Source organism: Mauremys reevesii, linkage group 1 (genome assembly GCF_016161935.1).
Source record: "Mauremys reevesii isolate NIE-2019 linkage group 1, ASM1616193v1, whole genome shotgun sequence".
Classification (NCBI taxonomy): domain Eukaryota; kingdom Metazoa; phylum Chordata; order Testudines; family Geoemydidae; genus Mauremys; species Mauremys reevesii.
The window spans coordinates 505,948-522,172 of NC_052623.1; the positions used below are offsets into that span (position 1 = coordinate 505,948).

General features: G+C 56.9%; 1 protein-coding gene across 9 annotated transcripts in view; it reads right to left on the bottom strand.

Moving 5' to 3' along the window:
* Positions 1 to 16,225, bottom strand: part of DNHD1 (dynein heavy chain domain 1) — a 238,199-nt gene that overhangs the window by 66,238 nt on the left and 155,736 nt on the right. For all 9 annotated transcript variants that reach the window (XM_039529722.1, XM_039529729.1, XM_039529697.1 and 6 more), the window contains 5 exons: positions 6,412 to 6,509; positions 3,283 to 6,280; positions 2,767 to 2,911; positions 2,233 to 2,425; positions 170 to 482 (listed from right to left, as the gene is read on the bottom strand). In XM_039529722.1, coding sequence (XP_039385656.1) covers positions 170 to 482; positions 2,233 to 2,425; positions 2,767 to 2,911; positions 3,283 to 6,280; positions 6,412 to 6,509 — 3,747 coding nt within the window. The remainder of the gene's footprint in view (positions 1 to 169; positions 483 to 2,232; positions 2,426 to 2,766; positions 2,912 to 3,282; positions 6,281 to 6,411; positions 6,510 to 16,225) is intronic.

The window sequence follows — 16,225 nt, forward strand, 5'->3', positions numbered from 1 at the left end:
TGGCCATTTCCAGATCAGCCCAGGGCAATGTCTGACGTGAGGAGTGGGTGTCTGGGCCAAGGACGGGGAGCAGGGCCTTGCCGAGCTGGGGGGAGCCAGGCCCCACAGAAGATACGTGGCCATTTCCAGCTCAGCCCAGGGCAATGTCTGACGTGAGGCGGGGGCTCACCCAGCTCGGCGGCGTGCAGGTCATCCAGCAGGAGCAGGTAGCAGCTCCTCCCGCCCCTGGCGCCAGGGGCCCGGGATCCAGGGAGGCTGGTGAACAGGGCCTTGTCCCGCATGCTGCTCAGGATGTGGCTCTCCAGCAGCCGGCGCACATGGCCCGCGCCGAGGGCAGGCGAGATGGCGACACGATGGTAGGAGTGATTGGGCTGGATCAGCAGCTCCGCGTAGGACGACTTGCCGCAGCCGGGCTCCCCGGCCAGGAGCACTGGCTGCCTCGAGCCCAGGAGCAGGTCCAGCACGTAGAGGAGTCGCTCGTACTGCAGAGCAGAGAGACCGTGCCAGGGAAGGGGCCTTGGGACTGTGTAGCACTTGACCAGAGGGGAGCACCATAGAATCATAGAATCTCAGGGTTGGAAGGGACCTCAGGAGGTCATCTAGTCCAACCCCCAAAGAGACCTTGGGCACATCAGAGAGCAGGGGATCGAAGGCGACGTGCCACCTCTCCTGGCTGCATGGGGCTCTTGGAAGAGCTCCCAGCCTTGCCCCCCTGTGCCTCTAGCATCTGACCTCTCCTTTGGCGTCCCAGACGCCATCCAGCAACTCTGGCCCTTGTCACCAGTGGGAATGTTAGTGTGTGTGATGGTCCTGGATGGACCTAGGGCAGAACTGGGCAGCTCCCGGGGACCCCCTGGGGGCCAGTCGTACCTGGGGCAGCTCCCAGGGACCCCCAGAGCCTGGCCATACCTGGGGCATGACAGGGCCTGTCATGGGGACCGCTGGGGCCTGGCTGTACATGGGGCAGAACGGGGCAGGCTCCTCAGGGCCCTTGGGACCTGCCCATACCTGGGGCAGGATGGGGCAACTCCTGGCACCCCTGGTCCTGGCTGTGACGTTATTGATATAATCTGGGACCATATAGAACATGGTTGCAACCAAGGTCCTGTAGTGGCACCAAATCTTATGTAAAAGGGGTCATATGAGGTGTCTAAGACCAGGTTATGGGTGGCTGGTTATGATTATGCTGTCTGGGTGCATGTGTCATTTTGTAGTTGAAGTTATGAATATTGGCTCTGTTCTGTCTGTTCTTCAAACTTGTGCTATGCTTCTGGGTGACATCCCAGACAAGCTGGTGTTAGCTCTGCCTAGCCTGCTTGAGGGCCCATTAAGGACCATCAGCTACACAACTGACCCATTGAGAGGAGGCAGACACGCCTTGTAACTCAGCAAAGTATGCAGGGACTTGCCCATGTGACTCCAGACTCCATTTTGCTGTAATTTTCCACAGTAAGGACAAAGAGAAGTTCTTACACCTGGAAAAGCCTATATAAGGCTGATGCCTCATCTCCATCTGGTCTTCAATCCTGCTTCTTACCTCTGGAGGGACTTTGTTACAAACTGAAGCTCTGAACAAAGGACTGAATGACCCATCCCAGCGGGGGATGTTCCAGGGGCTTGATTTGAGCCTGCAGTTTACTTCATCACTGCTACAAGCCTGAACTAAGAACTTTGCCATTACTGTATGTAACTGATTCCATTTAACCAATTCTGGCTCTCATCTCTACCTTTTTCCCTTTATGAATAAACCTTTAGATTTTAGATTCTAAAGGATTGGCAACCACATGATTTGTGGGTAAGATCTGATGTGTATATTGACCTGGGTCTGGGGCTTGATTCTTTGGAATTGAGAGAACCGTTTTCTTTTATTGGGGTGTTGGTTTTCAGAACCATTCATCCCCAGGACAAGTGCACTGGTGGTGATGCTGGGAGACTGGAGTGTCTAAGGAAATTGCTTGTGTGACTTGTGGTTAGCCAGTGGGGTGAAACCAAAGTCCTCTTTGTCTGGCTGGTTTGGTTTGCCTTAGAGGTGGAAAAACCTCAGCCTTGGGCTGTGACTGCCCTGTTTGAGCAATTGGTCCTGAACTGGCACTCTCAGTTGGGTCCCGCCAGAACCGCATCGTCACACTGGCCATACCCAGGCCAGGATGGGGGCAGCTCACAGCGCCAGACTGTACCTGGGGCAGGATGGGGCAGCTCCTGGGGAACCCCCCTGCCCAGGCCTGGCCGTACCTGGGGCAGGATGGTGAAGCTCACAGGAACTGCCTTGATTCTGCCGGACAGATACTTCCCATCAAAGATGTCCAGTTTCCCATCCTCAGGCTGGGGATAGAGGTCAAAGACAGAATCGGCTGAAGGCAGCTCTATGGTGTAGCTGCTGCTGTACAGGACTCTACGGGCAAAGCTGTCAAAGAGGGCCCAGTGTCTGCAAAAAATAGAGTCAGAGAGATGGACAGCGAAGGGGAGAGTGCCCTGAGCTGGCCCCACATTGCCCCTGCTGTAACTGCTAGACCCACTTTGCTCCCAGAGCCAGGCTAGAAGCCAGGAGTCCTGGCTCCCTGCTCTGCTCCATAGACCCCCACTCCCCAGGAGTCCTGGCTCCCTGCTCTGCTCCATAGACCCCTCTCCCTTCTCCTCCCCTCCCCTCCCCAGCATTCACATTCCACTGCTTCCGCCTCCCGGTGCTGCTCACTCATCATCCCCGATGGCGTGGCTAGAGGGAGAAGAGCCACGAATGGCCCAGCCCCAGGGAACCCTGGCTGGTACCTGGGGTGCAGGTGGCCACTGAAGCCCCAGATGTAGGCAAACACGAAGATGCTGCGGACAAGCAGGTGGTGATGGGGCGGGACAGCTTCATTCAAGCCCCGGTGTGATGGGACACCTGAGACCCCAGCACCGCTGTTCTCCGCCACTGAGGAGAGAGAGTCAGTCACCTAGCGGCAGGGGACCCCAGCCTGGCCTGGCCTAGCGATGGGCCCGAGGTCCAGACTGGCCCTGCCACAAGCCTTCATGGGCAATGACTGGCAGAGCAGCCGCCAAGGAGGATCCATGCCAGTCACCCAGGACTCCCTGGACGGTGAGATCCTGCCCCCCAACAAAGAGCCCCAAGCAGCCTCCACCATCAGGCCCCTTCCCTGGGGCTCTGCCCCTGCTCAGACCCTGGGGCACCCAGAATGGGGGAACTCGGCTGGTCGGGATCAGCAGCACTGGGACTGGTTCTAATCTGGACCCTGTAAGAGCAGGGGGGCACGAGGTCATTGGTCCTGCTGGGATTCCCCTCACCTGCCTGGTCCTCCCTTCTCAGGGGCTGGGCCTTCGTCTTGTCATGGCTCAGGTATTGGTCCAGCAGAGCCTTCAGGAGCCTGGTGAAGGCTGTGGTCTCTGGGATGCCCCAGGCTATGGGGCTGCGCAGGTCGGCGTGCGGCTGCAGCACAGAGCTGCAATGCTGCTGCAGGAAGGTGAGCGTGGGGGGGAAGACGTCCTCAGCGAGGCCACGCAGCATGGCCACGCTCTCCTGGCTCACGCTGTACGTGTGGTAGATGGTGGCTAGGGAGGAGGCCAGCAGTGCTCGCCAGACACACGAACCCCCACAGTGCAGGAGGGCGCAGTGTGTGGAGATGGATGGTGAGATGCTGGAGACATCAGGCAGCTCAAAGAGGAACTTCACACCCTCTGGGGGATGGAGCCGCTGCCCGCTTGGCAGGCTGAGAGTGGGCTCTGCACTGAACAGCGACGAGATGGGATCCAGCCACTCGGAGCTGGCAGACCCGTCCAGCACCAGCCATTGCTGGGTGCCTGACATGCCCAGCCCAGCGGCAGGGGCTGAGGAAGCCATTCTCTGCAGGAGCCTGGAGAAAACGCCCTCCTTCCAGATGCCTCCCTCAAGCCTGCCCAGGAATTCAGCAGTGCTGAGGCTGTTGGGGCAGAGGCAGACAGTGCTGATGGGCAGGTAGGCCACGTCCTGCCGAGTGCCTGGCCTGCCCGCTCCTGGTGCCAGCTCCAGGGACTCACTCACAGCCAGCCTGCTCAGCACCTTAGCCAGGGTCTTCCAGGCTGTGGTCTTGCCGCTGCCAGAGGGCCCCACCAGCAGGACCCCCGGCGAGCCCAGCAGGGCCTGGCAAAGCTGCACTATGGTGCTGGTGAGCTCGGCGTCTGCGTGGAGCTTGTCCTCGTGCAGCTGTGCTGTCACAGCACTCAGCAGCCTGGGGGGTGCATGAGCCTCGGGGACCAGGGAGCAGGAGGCAGGGAAGACCCCTCGGAGCAGCTCCCACACTCTATTCAGCTGGGGGTCCTCCAGGGCAGACAAGAAGGGCGAGAGGCAGAGAGCTTGGACGAGGGCAGGCTCCTCAGCCAGGCTCTCAAAGGACGACTGCTGGGCTGTGAGCTGCTCCCCGGGCTCTGGCTCTGGCCTCACCACAGGTGGATACACAATCCCAATGGCTGCCTCAATGACCCCCTTGCACAGGGCCAGCCGGCTGGGCGCAGGGCCCGGGCCCAGCTCCCCCTCCAGCCAGAAGAAATAGCTCAGCTTCTTGGCCAGGTGTGCTGCTTCCCGGAAGCCAGCTGCCAGCAAGGTCACCTCGGCCACCTTGTGCAGGTCAGGGGGCAGCAGGGCCACGGGGCGCAAGGCCAGGCGCAGGAGCTCAGGGAGACGCTGCAGGGTGGCCAGGCACCCGTAGGTCTCCCTGACCCGCAGCAACCGCTCCCCGAAGAGGATGTTGCCCAGCACGCGGGGCTGGTACGGCTCTGCTTCATCCAGGCCCAGCTCTGGCAGGGCCCTGGCAGGCTGCTCCTGCCCCTCCCCGTCCCTGCTCTTGGATTTGTGGCTGGGGGTCACCTGGCCCTTCTCTGCCTGCAGGCCCATGCAGAGCATCTGCAGGTCTGACAGGAGCTGGCTGAACCCTGACAGGACACTGGGCCCCAGCTGGTCCACAGCCTCCAGCAGCAGCCAGGCGCCGGCCTGCACAGCCCCACTCAGGTGTTGGCGGAGGCAGCCCAGGCTCATCTGCTGGGAGCAGTGCAGGGTGACAAGCTGGCGCCCCAGAGCCCTGGCCAGGTGCTGCATGGTGGCCGTCTTCCCGACCCCGTGGCAGCCCAGAGCCGTGCCACAGCGGAACTCCTCCAGGGCGAGCAGTAAGCCCAGGAAGCTCCTCTCCAGCTGGGGGCTCCCCACCAGGTGGGGGCAGTTCCCCACATACTCATAGTCGTAGTGCAGGCGGATGTCGAGGATCTCGGCCCAGCAGCCGGGGGGGCTGGCGGCCCAGCTCTCAAGGGGGCCCCCGACTGCCCTGGCACTCGCGGGGTGCAGGACCAGCCGGTACTTGAGCAGCTGGGCCCAGGCAAAGGCGGTGGGTGAGTCGACCTTGCGCTGCAGCAGGTGGGCTAGCACGTCGCGCTGGTGCACGGTGACCGTCAGCAGGGCCCCCAGCAGCGTGCTGAGCTGGGCGCTGCCCGGCTGCCCGGCGCGGCTGCTGCGGTAGTTGCGGACATAGTGGGCCAGGGCCTCCAGCTTGAGTCGGTGCTTGAGCTTGAGGCCAGGCCTGCGCACGGGGCCGAAGAGCCGCTCCTGCACATCCACAAACCACAAGGCCTCCTCGGCCAGCAGCACGCACTGGGCCGGGAAGCCTGTTGCCAGCTGCCCCCAGTGCTCCACCAGCAGGTGCAGCGGCAGCTCGGTGGGAGCTGGGCGCTGCTCGAAGGCCACGTCGAGCTGGGGCCGCAGGGCCAGGCGCTGGGTCATGCATGCCTGCAGCAGGTGGAAGAGGGCCTCCTTCATGCGCTGCTCCAGGGCGCACAGCCATTTAGTGACCTTCTGGTTGAGGAGCAACGGGGAACACAGCGGCACCATCTCCCCACAGGCCCCCACCAGGCCTGTGGCCTCTGCCATGGGCAGCAGGACAGCATAGGTGGCAGGGTCTCGAGTGGTCGAGAGCTCACAGAAGGCCAGCTGGTGCACAGCTGGGAAGCAGCGGCGGGCCCAGGTGGTCACCTCCATGGGCTCCGCAGGTGAGGCCATCATAGCCACCACCTCTGTGTTGCTGAGGAAGAAGAGGCGGGGGAAGCCCATGCGCGTAGCCTCCAGCACGTACTCCAGTGCGTGGATGATGAGCTGCAGGTCCTCAATACCCTCACTCAGCATGGTCTGCAGGGGAACACCCATAAAGCGGCCCTCCCGATTGGAGGTGGCCATAGGCATCATGCTGGATAGCACCAGCGGGTGCTTGGATGTCACCTGCATGAGCTCCCGGAACTTACTGTCCAGTTTCTGGAACAGGCAATCCTGGCACGAGGAAAGCAAGCATCAGCCCTGCAGAAGGGAAGCTCCAAGAGGCAGGGAACTGGAGGCAGTGAGGAGGGGAGGAAGGACTCACTGGCTCGGGGCAGGGGCATGTGGTCGGGGAGACAACTCACCAGCTCACTGCTGGGCAGACTGATGTCCATCTCATACAGCACAATATTCAGGAAAATCCACTTCTGCTGGAAACTGACCCAGACATCCAGCAGGGCTCCTGTGAGAGAGGGGTCTGGGGGTGAGCACTGGCAACCAATACATCTTGAATAATCTCACACAGGAAAATGGTAAAAAACAAAAACACCCTATCACTTGTGGGTGAACACTTTTCACTAAGTGGTCACTCTTTATCTGACCTCTCAGTCCTCAGCCTCAAAGGAAACCTGCACAACATCTTCCAAAGACGAGCCTGGGAGCTTAATTCATAACTTTGCTAGACACTAAAAACCCTGGACTGAATAGAGACACTGAATTTATGCCATATCACAGTGGATATATGTCTACAATCTATAACCCACTAACCTCCACACAGCTTCCTCCACCACACAGCACTGGAGAGATGTTAACAGGCCACTTCACCTTGAATGGTCCCTTGAAATATGTGTTAACTCCTTATGCTAAACCATCTGTTCTACCTTGTATTTAGCTGTGATGTCTTAGCACTTTTCCCAGCCCTGAAGAAGAGCTCTGTGTAAGTTCCAGATGACTGGAAGCCAGCTAATGTAACGTCCATTTTTAAAAAGTGCTCCAGAGGCAATCCTGGCAATTACAAGGCTCTGAGTCTAACTTCATAGACTCATAGACTTTAAGGTCAGAAGGGACCATCATGATCATCTAGTCTGACCTCCTGCACAATGCAGGCCACAGTACCAGGCAAGCTGGTAGAAACCATAGTAAAGAACAGAATTATCAGACACCTTGGGAAAGAATCAACATGGCTTTTGTAAAGGGGAATCATGCCTCACCAATCTATTAGAATTTTATGGCTAAGGGTGATCAAGTCATATAGTGTACTTGAATTTTCAGAAAGCCTTTGACAAGGTCTCTCACCAAAGGCTCTTAGTTTCTTTAAGTGGTCATGGGAGTTGCCTGAGTTGCTCTGAACAGACTTCAGACCCTTGCAGGCAGAATCTACCCTGAATCACAGTGTGGCTTCAGAACTGAAAGGTCAGCTATCAACACATAGAATCATAGAATAAAACGGTTACTTACCTTTGTAACTGTTGTTCTTCGAGATGTGTTGCTCATATCCATTCCAGTTAGGTGTGTGCGCGCCGCGTGCACTTTTGTCGGAAGACGTTTACCCTATCAACCCCAGTGGGTCGGCTGAGCGCCCCCTGGAGTGGCGCCATAATGGCACCGCATATATACCTCAGCCGACCCACCTGACCCTCAGTTCCTTCTTGCCGGCTACTCCGACAGTGGGGAAGGAGGGTGGGTGTGGAATGGATATGAGCAACACATCTCGAAGAACAACAGTTACAAAGGTAAGTAACCGTTTTTTCTTCTTCGAGTGATTGCTCATATCCATTCCAGTTAGGTGAATCCCAAGCCTTACCTAGGCAGTGGGGTCGGAGTGAGACGTGGCGGTATGCAGGACCGCAGAGCCAAAGGCTGCGTCACCTCTCAACTGTTGGACCAGGGCGTAGTGTGAGGCAAAAGTATGGACGGATGACCAGGTCGCCGCTCTGCATATCTCTTGTATGGGTACTTGCGCCAGAAAGGCAGCAGAGGATGCCTGGGCCCTGGTAGAGTGGGCGGTGAGATGGCCCAAGGGGACATTAGCCAAGTTATAGCAGGTGCGAATGCACTCTGTGAGCCACGAGGAGATTCGCTGTGATGATACAGGAAGGCCTCTCATCCGATCAGCAATTGCCACAAACAGTTGCGGGGATTTGCGGAACGGTCTTGTCCAATCAACATAGAAAGCCAACGCCCTGCGAACATCGAGGGAGTGAAGTCGTTGTTCTCTCGGAGATGCGTGAGGCTTTGGAAAGAAAACTGGCAGGAAGATATCCTGGTTAACGTGGAAGGCGGACACTACCTTCGGGAGAAACGCCGGATGTGGGCGTAGCTGTACCTTGTCCTTATGGAAAACGGTGTATGGCGGGTCTGCCATGAGCGCCTTGAGCTCAGAGACCCGTCTGGCAGATGTGATAGCCACGAGAAAAACCGTCTTCCATGAGAGGTACAGCAAGGAGCAGGTGGCCAGCGGCTCGAAGGGCGGAGACATGAGCCTGTTGAGGACCAGATTGAGGTCCCAGGTGGGAGTCGGATGACGAACCTGGGGGTAGAGACGATCAAGGCCCTTTCTGAAGCGAGTAGTCAGCGGGTGAGAAAACAGCGTATATACGCCTTCACCGGGGTGGAAAGCGAAGATGGCCGCTAAGTGCACTTTAATGGAGGACAGCGCAAGACCTTGTTGTTTTAGCGACCAGAGATAGTCCAGGATCATCGGAAGTGGGAGTTCCGAAGGAATAGCGTCCCGCGCTTGAGCCCAGCAAGCGAAGCGCTTCCACTTGGCCAGGTAGGTAGATCGAGTGGAAGGCTTTCTGCTGCTCAATAAAATGTGCTGCACGGGAGCAGAGCAGCGCAACTCCGTCTGGTCTAGCCACTGAGGAGCCACGCCGTGAGGTGGAGGGCCGGCAGGTCCAGGTGACGGAGAGTGCCGTGATCTTGTGTTATCAGATCCGGATGAAGCGGCAGAGGAATGGGGCTGGCTACCGACTGACGGAGCAGCGTGGTGAACCAGTGTTGCCTGGGCCACGCTGGCGCAATTAAGATGAGACGTGCCTTGTCCCGTCGGAGCTTCAGCAGGACCTTGTGTATGAGGGGAAACGGAGGAAAGGCGTAGAACAGGTGACGAGTCCATGGAAGGAGAAACGCGTCCGACAGAGAGCCCGGTGCCAGACCTTGAAAGGAGCAAAACTTCTGGCATTTGCGGTTCAATCGGGACGCAAACAAGTCTACGTGGGGAAATCCCCACTGTTGGAAAATGGAATGAGCGATGTCTGCTCTCAGCGACCACTCGTGGCAGAGAAAGGACCTGCTCAGGCGATCCGCGATGGTGTTCTTGACGCCAGGAAGGAATGACGATACTAGATGTATCGAGTGGGCTATGCAGAATTCCCACAGTAGCATCGCCTCGTCGCAGAGGGGGGATGAGCGGGTCCCGCCTTGCTTGTTGATATAGTACATGGCCGTTGTGTTGTCCGTAAAGACTGAGACACAACGGCCGTGGAGGCGAGTCTGGAACGCTTGGCAGGCCAGGCGTACTGCCCAGAGCTCCCTGACGTTGATGTGCATGTTTAATTCCTGCAGCGACCAAAGACCTTGAGTCTGAAGATCGCCGAGATGGGCTCCCCATCCAAGGGACGAGGCGTCCGTTGTCAGAGACATGGAAGGTTGAGGAGCCTGGAATGGGACGCCCGCACATGCGTTGGACGGCGTCAGCCACCAATCCAGGGATTGAAGGACACCCGCTGGGATGGTGAGTATGGTATCCAGGGGGTCACTGTGTGGGTGGTACCTGGAATGGAGCCACAGCTGAAGCGGGCGGAGGCGGAGCCTGGCAAACGGGGTGACGTGTGTGCAAGCCGCCATATGACCAAGGAGGCGGAGGCAAGCACGGGCCGAGGTCATGCGAGAGGCCTGAAGGTCGCGGATCAGCTGCGTAAGGGCCTGGAACCGAATCTGCGGAAGGAAGGCTCTGGCTAGAGCGGAGTCCAGGGTCGCGCCAATAAAATCCAACCTCTGAGTTGGAACTAAGGTGGACTTCTCTATATGATTGAGAAGTAGGCCTAGGCGCGTGAATAAGTCCTTGACCTCTGTGACATGTTGCTGGACCGTGGCCTGCGAGTCCCCCCTGATGAGCCAGTCGTCCAGGTAGGGAAAAACGGAGATGGTGCGTCGACGGAGGTGGGCGGCGACAACGACCATGCACTTTGTGAACACCCTTGGGGCCGTGGAGAGGCCGAAGGGGAGTACCGCAAACTGGAAGTGTAGATGAGCGATTGTGAAACGGAGGAAGCGTCTGTGCGGTGGGAAGATGGCGATATGAAAATAAGCGTCCTTCATATCGAGGGCGGCATACCAGTCTCCTGAATCCAAAGTAGGGATAATGACCCCGAGGGATACCATGCGGAACTTCAACTTCAGCATGTATGCGTTGAGTCCTTGCAGGTCGAGAATGGGTCGGAGGCCTCCTTTGGACTTGGGAATCAAAAAATATCGGGAATAAAACCCCTTGCCCCGTTCCGCGTCCGGAACCTTCTCGACCGCTCCGATGGCTAGGAGCGAGTGCACCTCCTGTAAGAGGAGTTGCTCGTGAGAGGGGTCCCTGAAGAGGGACCGGGAAGGAGGGTGGGAAGGTGGAGGTGAAACGAATTGGAGTTGGTAACCACGTTCCACCGTGCGCAGGACCCAGGCATCGGTGGTTAGCCGGGCCCACGCCGGGAGGAAATAGGAAAGGCGGTTGGAAAAAAGGAGGGAGGAATTGGGAGGAAGAACTGGTATGTCGTCCCCGGGCGCATCTTCAAAAAGATGGTTTAGGCCCCGGCGGTTTAGAGGGGGCTCACCCTTGGGACGGTTGGTTGCCGGGCCGTCGCCCACGGCCGCCACGACCCCGCCATCGACCAGAGTCTTGCCTGTAGCGAGGCATATAATAAGGGCAGTTAAATTGGGGACGGAACGGACGCCTCTGGGTAGCCGGGGTATGCATCCCCAAAGTGCGGATGATAACCCTGTTATCCTTTAGATTTTGAAGCTTGGAGTCCGTCTTTTCTGAAAAGAGCTCCTTCGAATCAAAAGGAAGGTCCTGAATGGTATATTGAACCTCAGGGGGAAGCGTCGAACTCTGGAGCCAAGAGATCCAGCGCATGGTAACCCCCGAGGCTACAGTACGCGCCGCCGAGTCAGCCGCGTCTAAGGAGGCCTGTAAGGAGGTGCGTGCCACCTTTTTGCCTTCTTCTACAAAGGCCGCAAACTCCTGTTGGGAATCCTGAGGCAGGAGCTCTTTATATTTTTCTACCTCAGCCCAAGTGTCATGGCCGTAGCGGCTGAGCAAGGCCTGCTGGTTAGCCACACGGATCTGTAGGGCACCGGCAGAGTAGACCTTGCGACCAAGCAAGTCCATGCGCTTGGCCTCCTTTGACTTAGGAGCCGGGCCCTGCTGGCCGTTGCGCTCTTTGTCGTTGACCGATTGCACTACTAAGGACGAGGGGGCAGGGTGCACATACAAATGTTCGTATCCCCTGGAAGGGACCATGTATCTGCGTTCCACCCCTCGGGCTGTGGGCGCAATAGACGACGGAGTCTGCCACAAGGTATCAGCGTTCGCCTGGATAGTCCTTATGAAGGGAAGAGCTATGCGGGTTGGAGCGTCCGCGGACAAAATGTTCACTATTGGGTCACTGACTTCCGATACCTCCTCAGCCTGGAGATCCATTCGCAGTGCCACCCTGCGAAGGAGCTCTTGGTGCGCCCTTAAGTCAATTGGTGGGGGACCCGCTGATGACGAGCCTGCCACCGCCTCATCTGGGGGAGAGGAGGAGGAAGAAGTGCCAGGCAGCCAGGCTTGGTCAGCATCCGGCCCCTGTAAAGGTTCCTGCCCCAGAGGTTCCTGGGCAGGCTGAGCCCCTTCGTCTGCACCGGATGGTACCTCAGTGTCAACTGGGGGGCGGCTTACGGTAGCCTCTGGGACGCGTGGCTCATGCGATACAGTGCGCATAGGAGGCACAGGAGGGCCTTGGCTTTGGTGGTAGGCCCAAGGAGTCCAATAACCCCACTGATTTGGGTCCTGGTCCGCAGGATGGGATTGCCGGAAAACTCCCGAAGGGACCTGAGAGTCATGGTCATCGACATAGTAGCTGTCGGCGTGTGAGGAGGCCGAAGCATGTCGAGAGGGCCAAGGAGGAGCAGATAAGCCTTCCGCCGAAGTGCCTACAGATCTCATTTCCCGCCTTTGTGGTGAACGGTGCCGGGAGGCATCTCGGTACCAAGAGCAGGAGCGAGAATGGGACCTGCGACCGGTGCGGTGCCGGGAGGTCGAGCGGGATCTCCACGATCGGTGCCGGGACGACTCCGCGAGTAGCGGCGGCCATAGCGGTACCGGGAACTGGATCGGTGCCGGGAGTGACGGGTCGGAGATCGAGAGTCCGACCGGTGCCGCGAATCCGACCGGTGCCGCGTGGTCGAGCGGTGCCGGGACTGCGAGCGGCGGTGCGATCGACGGCCAGATCGAGATCGGCGCCGAGAGCGGGAGCGGGATCGGCGTCGAGAATAGGAACGGGTCCGGTGCCGGACAGAGTCGGTGCCAGCAGGTGGCCTAAACATGGACGGCTTGCCCATGGAGCGGGGCACCCGCACCGGCGGCGCCGGGGGCGGTGGCACAACCGGTTCCGTCAGCGCAATGAGGTCCCGTGCTGCCTCGAAGGTCTCAGGAGTCGATGGCAGTGGCATCTCAACCGCGGCCGGAGCCGGGGAGGCTACAGGTGCCGGGCTCGACGGCCTGTCGGGGGCCGGAGTCGCCAGTGCCGGCAGAAGCGTCTGCGGCAGAGGAACCGGTGCCGTGGCAAGTTTTGGTGCCGGGCGATCCAGACAGGGCGCACTCTGTGGCTTCGGAGCTGGCGGTGCCGTGGAGGCAGCGGCCTTTCCTTTCTTCGCCCTCGGCGAGAGAGAGCGTCTTTGGGCCGGTTTCGGTGCCGATGACGGTTTCGGTGGCACCGCAGAGTGGCCCGGCGCCGGGGCGGTGCTGCGAGAGTCTTTCGGGGCAGCGGGCCGTGCTGCGACCGGAGGGGTTAAGGCTGCCTCCATTAGGAGCTGTTTCAGCCTAATGTCTCTCTCCCTCTTAGTGAGAGGCTTAAAGGCCTTGCAAATTGGGCACTTAGTAGATAAGTGCGACTCTCCTAAGCACTTTAAACAGGAGCTATGAGGATCTCCTGTAGGCATAGGCCTGCGGCAGGCCGAGCACGGCTTGAAACCCGGGGAGCCGGGCATACGCTCCGGTCCCGGGTGCGGGTGGGGCTAACCCCCGAACCCGCTAACTATCTACACTAAACTGATTTTAAACTATCAAAAACAAGAAAACTTAAACTAAGATAAAAACTATGTACAATTTTTTACAGAGAAAACTATGAGGAAGCTAGGGAAGCGGAGGTCAGGCAAGCTGCACTCCGCTGTTCCAACGACCGACACAGGCGGTAAGAAGGAACTGAGGGTCGGGTGGGTCGGCTGAGGTATATATGCGGTGCCGTTATGGCGCCACTCCAGGGGGCGCTCAGCCGACCCACTGGGGTTGCTAGGGTAAAAGTCTTCCGACGAAAGTGCACGCAGCGCGCACACACCTAACTGGAATGGATATGAGCAATCACTCGAAGAAGAACATAGAATTCAAGATCAGAAGGGACCATTATGATCATCTAGTCTGACCTCCTGCAAGATGCAGGCCACATAAGCCGATCCACCCACTCCTGAACTAATTCTCTTCCTTGACTCTGCTGTTGAATGCTCCAAATCATGATTTAAAGACTTCAAGTAGCAGATAATCCACCAGCAAGCGACCCCTGCCCCATGCTTCGGAGGAAGGCGAAAAACCTCCAGGGCCACTGCCAATCTACCCTGGAGGAAAATTCCTTTCCGACCCCAAATATAGCGATCAGCTGAACCCCAAGCATGTGGGCAAGACTCTCCAGCCAGACCCTCTGGAAAAGGCTAACAATATCCCAACATTGACCCTTTGTACTAATTACCAGTGTGGCACGTTATTGACCTATTGACTAAACCCATTATCCTATCACACCATCCCCTCCATAAACTTATCCAGCTTAATCTTAAAGTCATGGAGGTCCTTCACCCCCACTGTTTCCCTCGGTAGGCTGTTCCAGAATTGCACTCCTCTGATGGTTAGAAACCTTCGTCTAATTTCAAGCCTAAATTTCCTGACTGACAATTTATATCTGTTTGTCCTCGTGTCCACATTAGCACTGAGCTGAAATAATTCCTCTCCTTCCCTGGTATTTATCCCTCTGATATATTTAAAGAGTGTAATCATATCTCCTCTTATCCTTCTTTTGGTTAAGGAAAATAAACCGAGCTCCTGAAGTCTCCTTTCATACGACAGGCTTTCCATTCCTCGGATCATTCTAGTGGCCCTTCTTTGTACCCGTTCCAGTTTGAATTCATCCTTCTTAAACATGGGAGACCAAAACTGCACACAATACTCCAAATGAGGTCTCACCAACGCCTTATATAACGGGACTAGCACCTCCTTATCTCTACTAGAAATACCTCGCCTAATGCATCCCAAGACCGCATTAGCTTTTTTAACGGCCACATCACATTGCCTACTCATAGTCATCCTACGATCAACCAGGACTCCTACGTCCTTCTCCTCCTCCGTTACTTCCAACTGGTGCGTCCCCAGCTTATAACTAAAATTCTTGCTAGTCATCCCTAAATGCATAACCTTACACTTCTCATTATTGAATTTCATCCTGTTACTAATACTCCAGTTTACAAGGTCATCCAAATCTCCCTGGAGGATATCCCGATCCTTTTCCGAATCTTCTCACTGAGACAACTACAAGAGAAATGCAGAGAACAAAAAAGCCCCTATACATAACCTTCATTGATCTCACAAGGCTTTTGACCTTGTCAGTAGAAGTGGACTATTCGCACTTCCAGAAAAGATTAGATGTCCACCCAAGCTCTAAAGAGGGAGGGAGGGGGGAAGAGGGGGAATAAGGCACACTCAGGGAAGAGGCGGGGCCAGGGCGGAGATTTGGGGAAGGGGTCCAATAGGGGCAGGGAGGGGGTGGAGACTTTGGGAAAGGGGTTGGAATGGGGAGGGGAGGGGGTGGGACAGGGGTGGAGTTGGGGTGGGGGTGTGGTTGAGCACCCACCAGTGCCGGGAAAAGTTGGTGCCTATGCAGTCAATGTAAACAAAAAGTTTCGTGGCCTGCCAGTGGATTACCCTGATGGCCACGTGCTGAAGGTTGCCAACCCCTGCTCTACGTAGAGGTAGGACATTTCGACTGGTGTTGCAGATTGCTCATAGTTCTAGGAGATTGAGGTGTAAGGTGGATTCTGTGAACGACCATCTGCTCTGCACTGTGTGATCATGGAGATGTGCTCCCCAACCGATTAGGGAGGCATCGGTTGATAGGATCATAGTTGATGTTGATTGGAGGAAAGAAACTTCTACACAGACATTGTTGGGCTGTGTGCATAACAATAGTGAGTCCTTGACTTGCATCAGAATGGATAAGAGTTTGTGGAGGCTGTGTTTGTGGGGAAGATATACTGTACGGAACCATGCCTGAAGACATTGCATATGTAATCTTGTGTGCCTGACCACAAATATGGCCATGTGGCCTAGAAGTTGGAGACAGGCTCTGGCAGCGATCTGAGGGCAGACCCATGCATTGGATACCAGATCTGTTATAGCCGAGAATCTGTGAAGTGATAGGAAGGCTCTGGCTTGTATGGCATCCAATAGTGTGATGATGAATTCCAGCTGTTGTACTGGCATTAAAGTGGACTCTTCTAGATTCACGAGGAGGCCTAGTTTCGTGACCAGGTCCATCGTTATGTGGACAGCTCGGAGTGTCGGTTTCAGATGGGGCCTTGAGGAGTCAGTTGCCCCAGTATGGAAAAATGATGACTCCTTGTTTTCTGAGGTAGGCAGCAACTACCGCCAGGACCATGGAGAACACCCGAGGCACAGTGGACAGCCTGAAGGGCAATACTTTGTACTGGTAGTGGTCATCGCCCATGACGAATCAGGGTGTACTGTAATATGAAAGTATGCGTCTTGGAGGTCGAGGGCTGAGAACCAGTCCCCCTGTTCTAGTGCTGGGATAATAGTGGAAAGGGTAACCATCTTAAAATGTTGCAGTTTGACAAACTTCTTTAGATCGCGAAGGTCCAGGATGG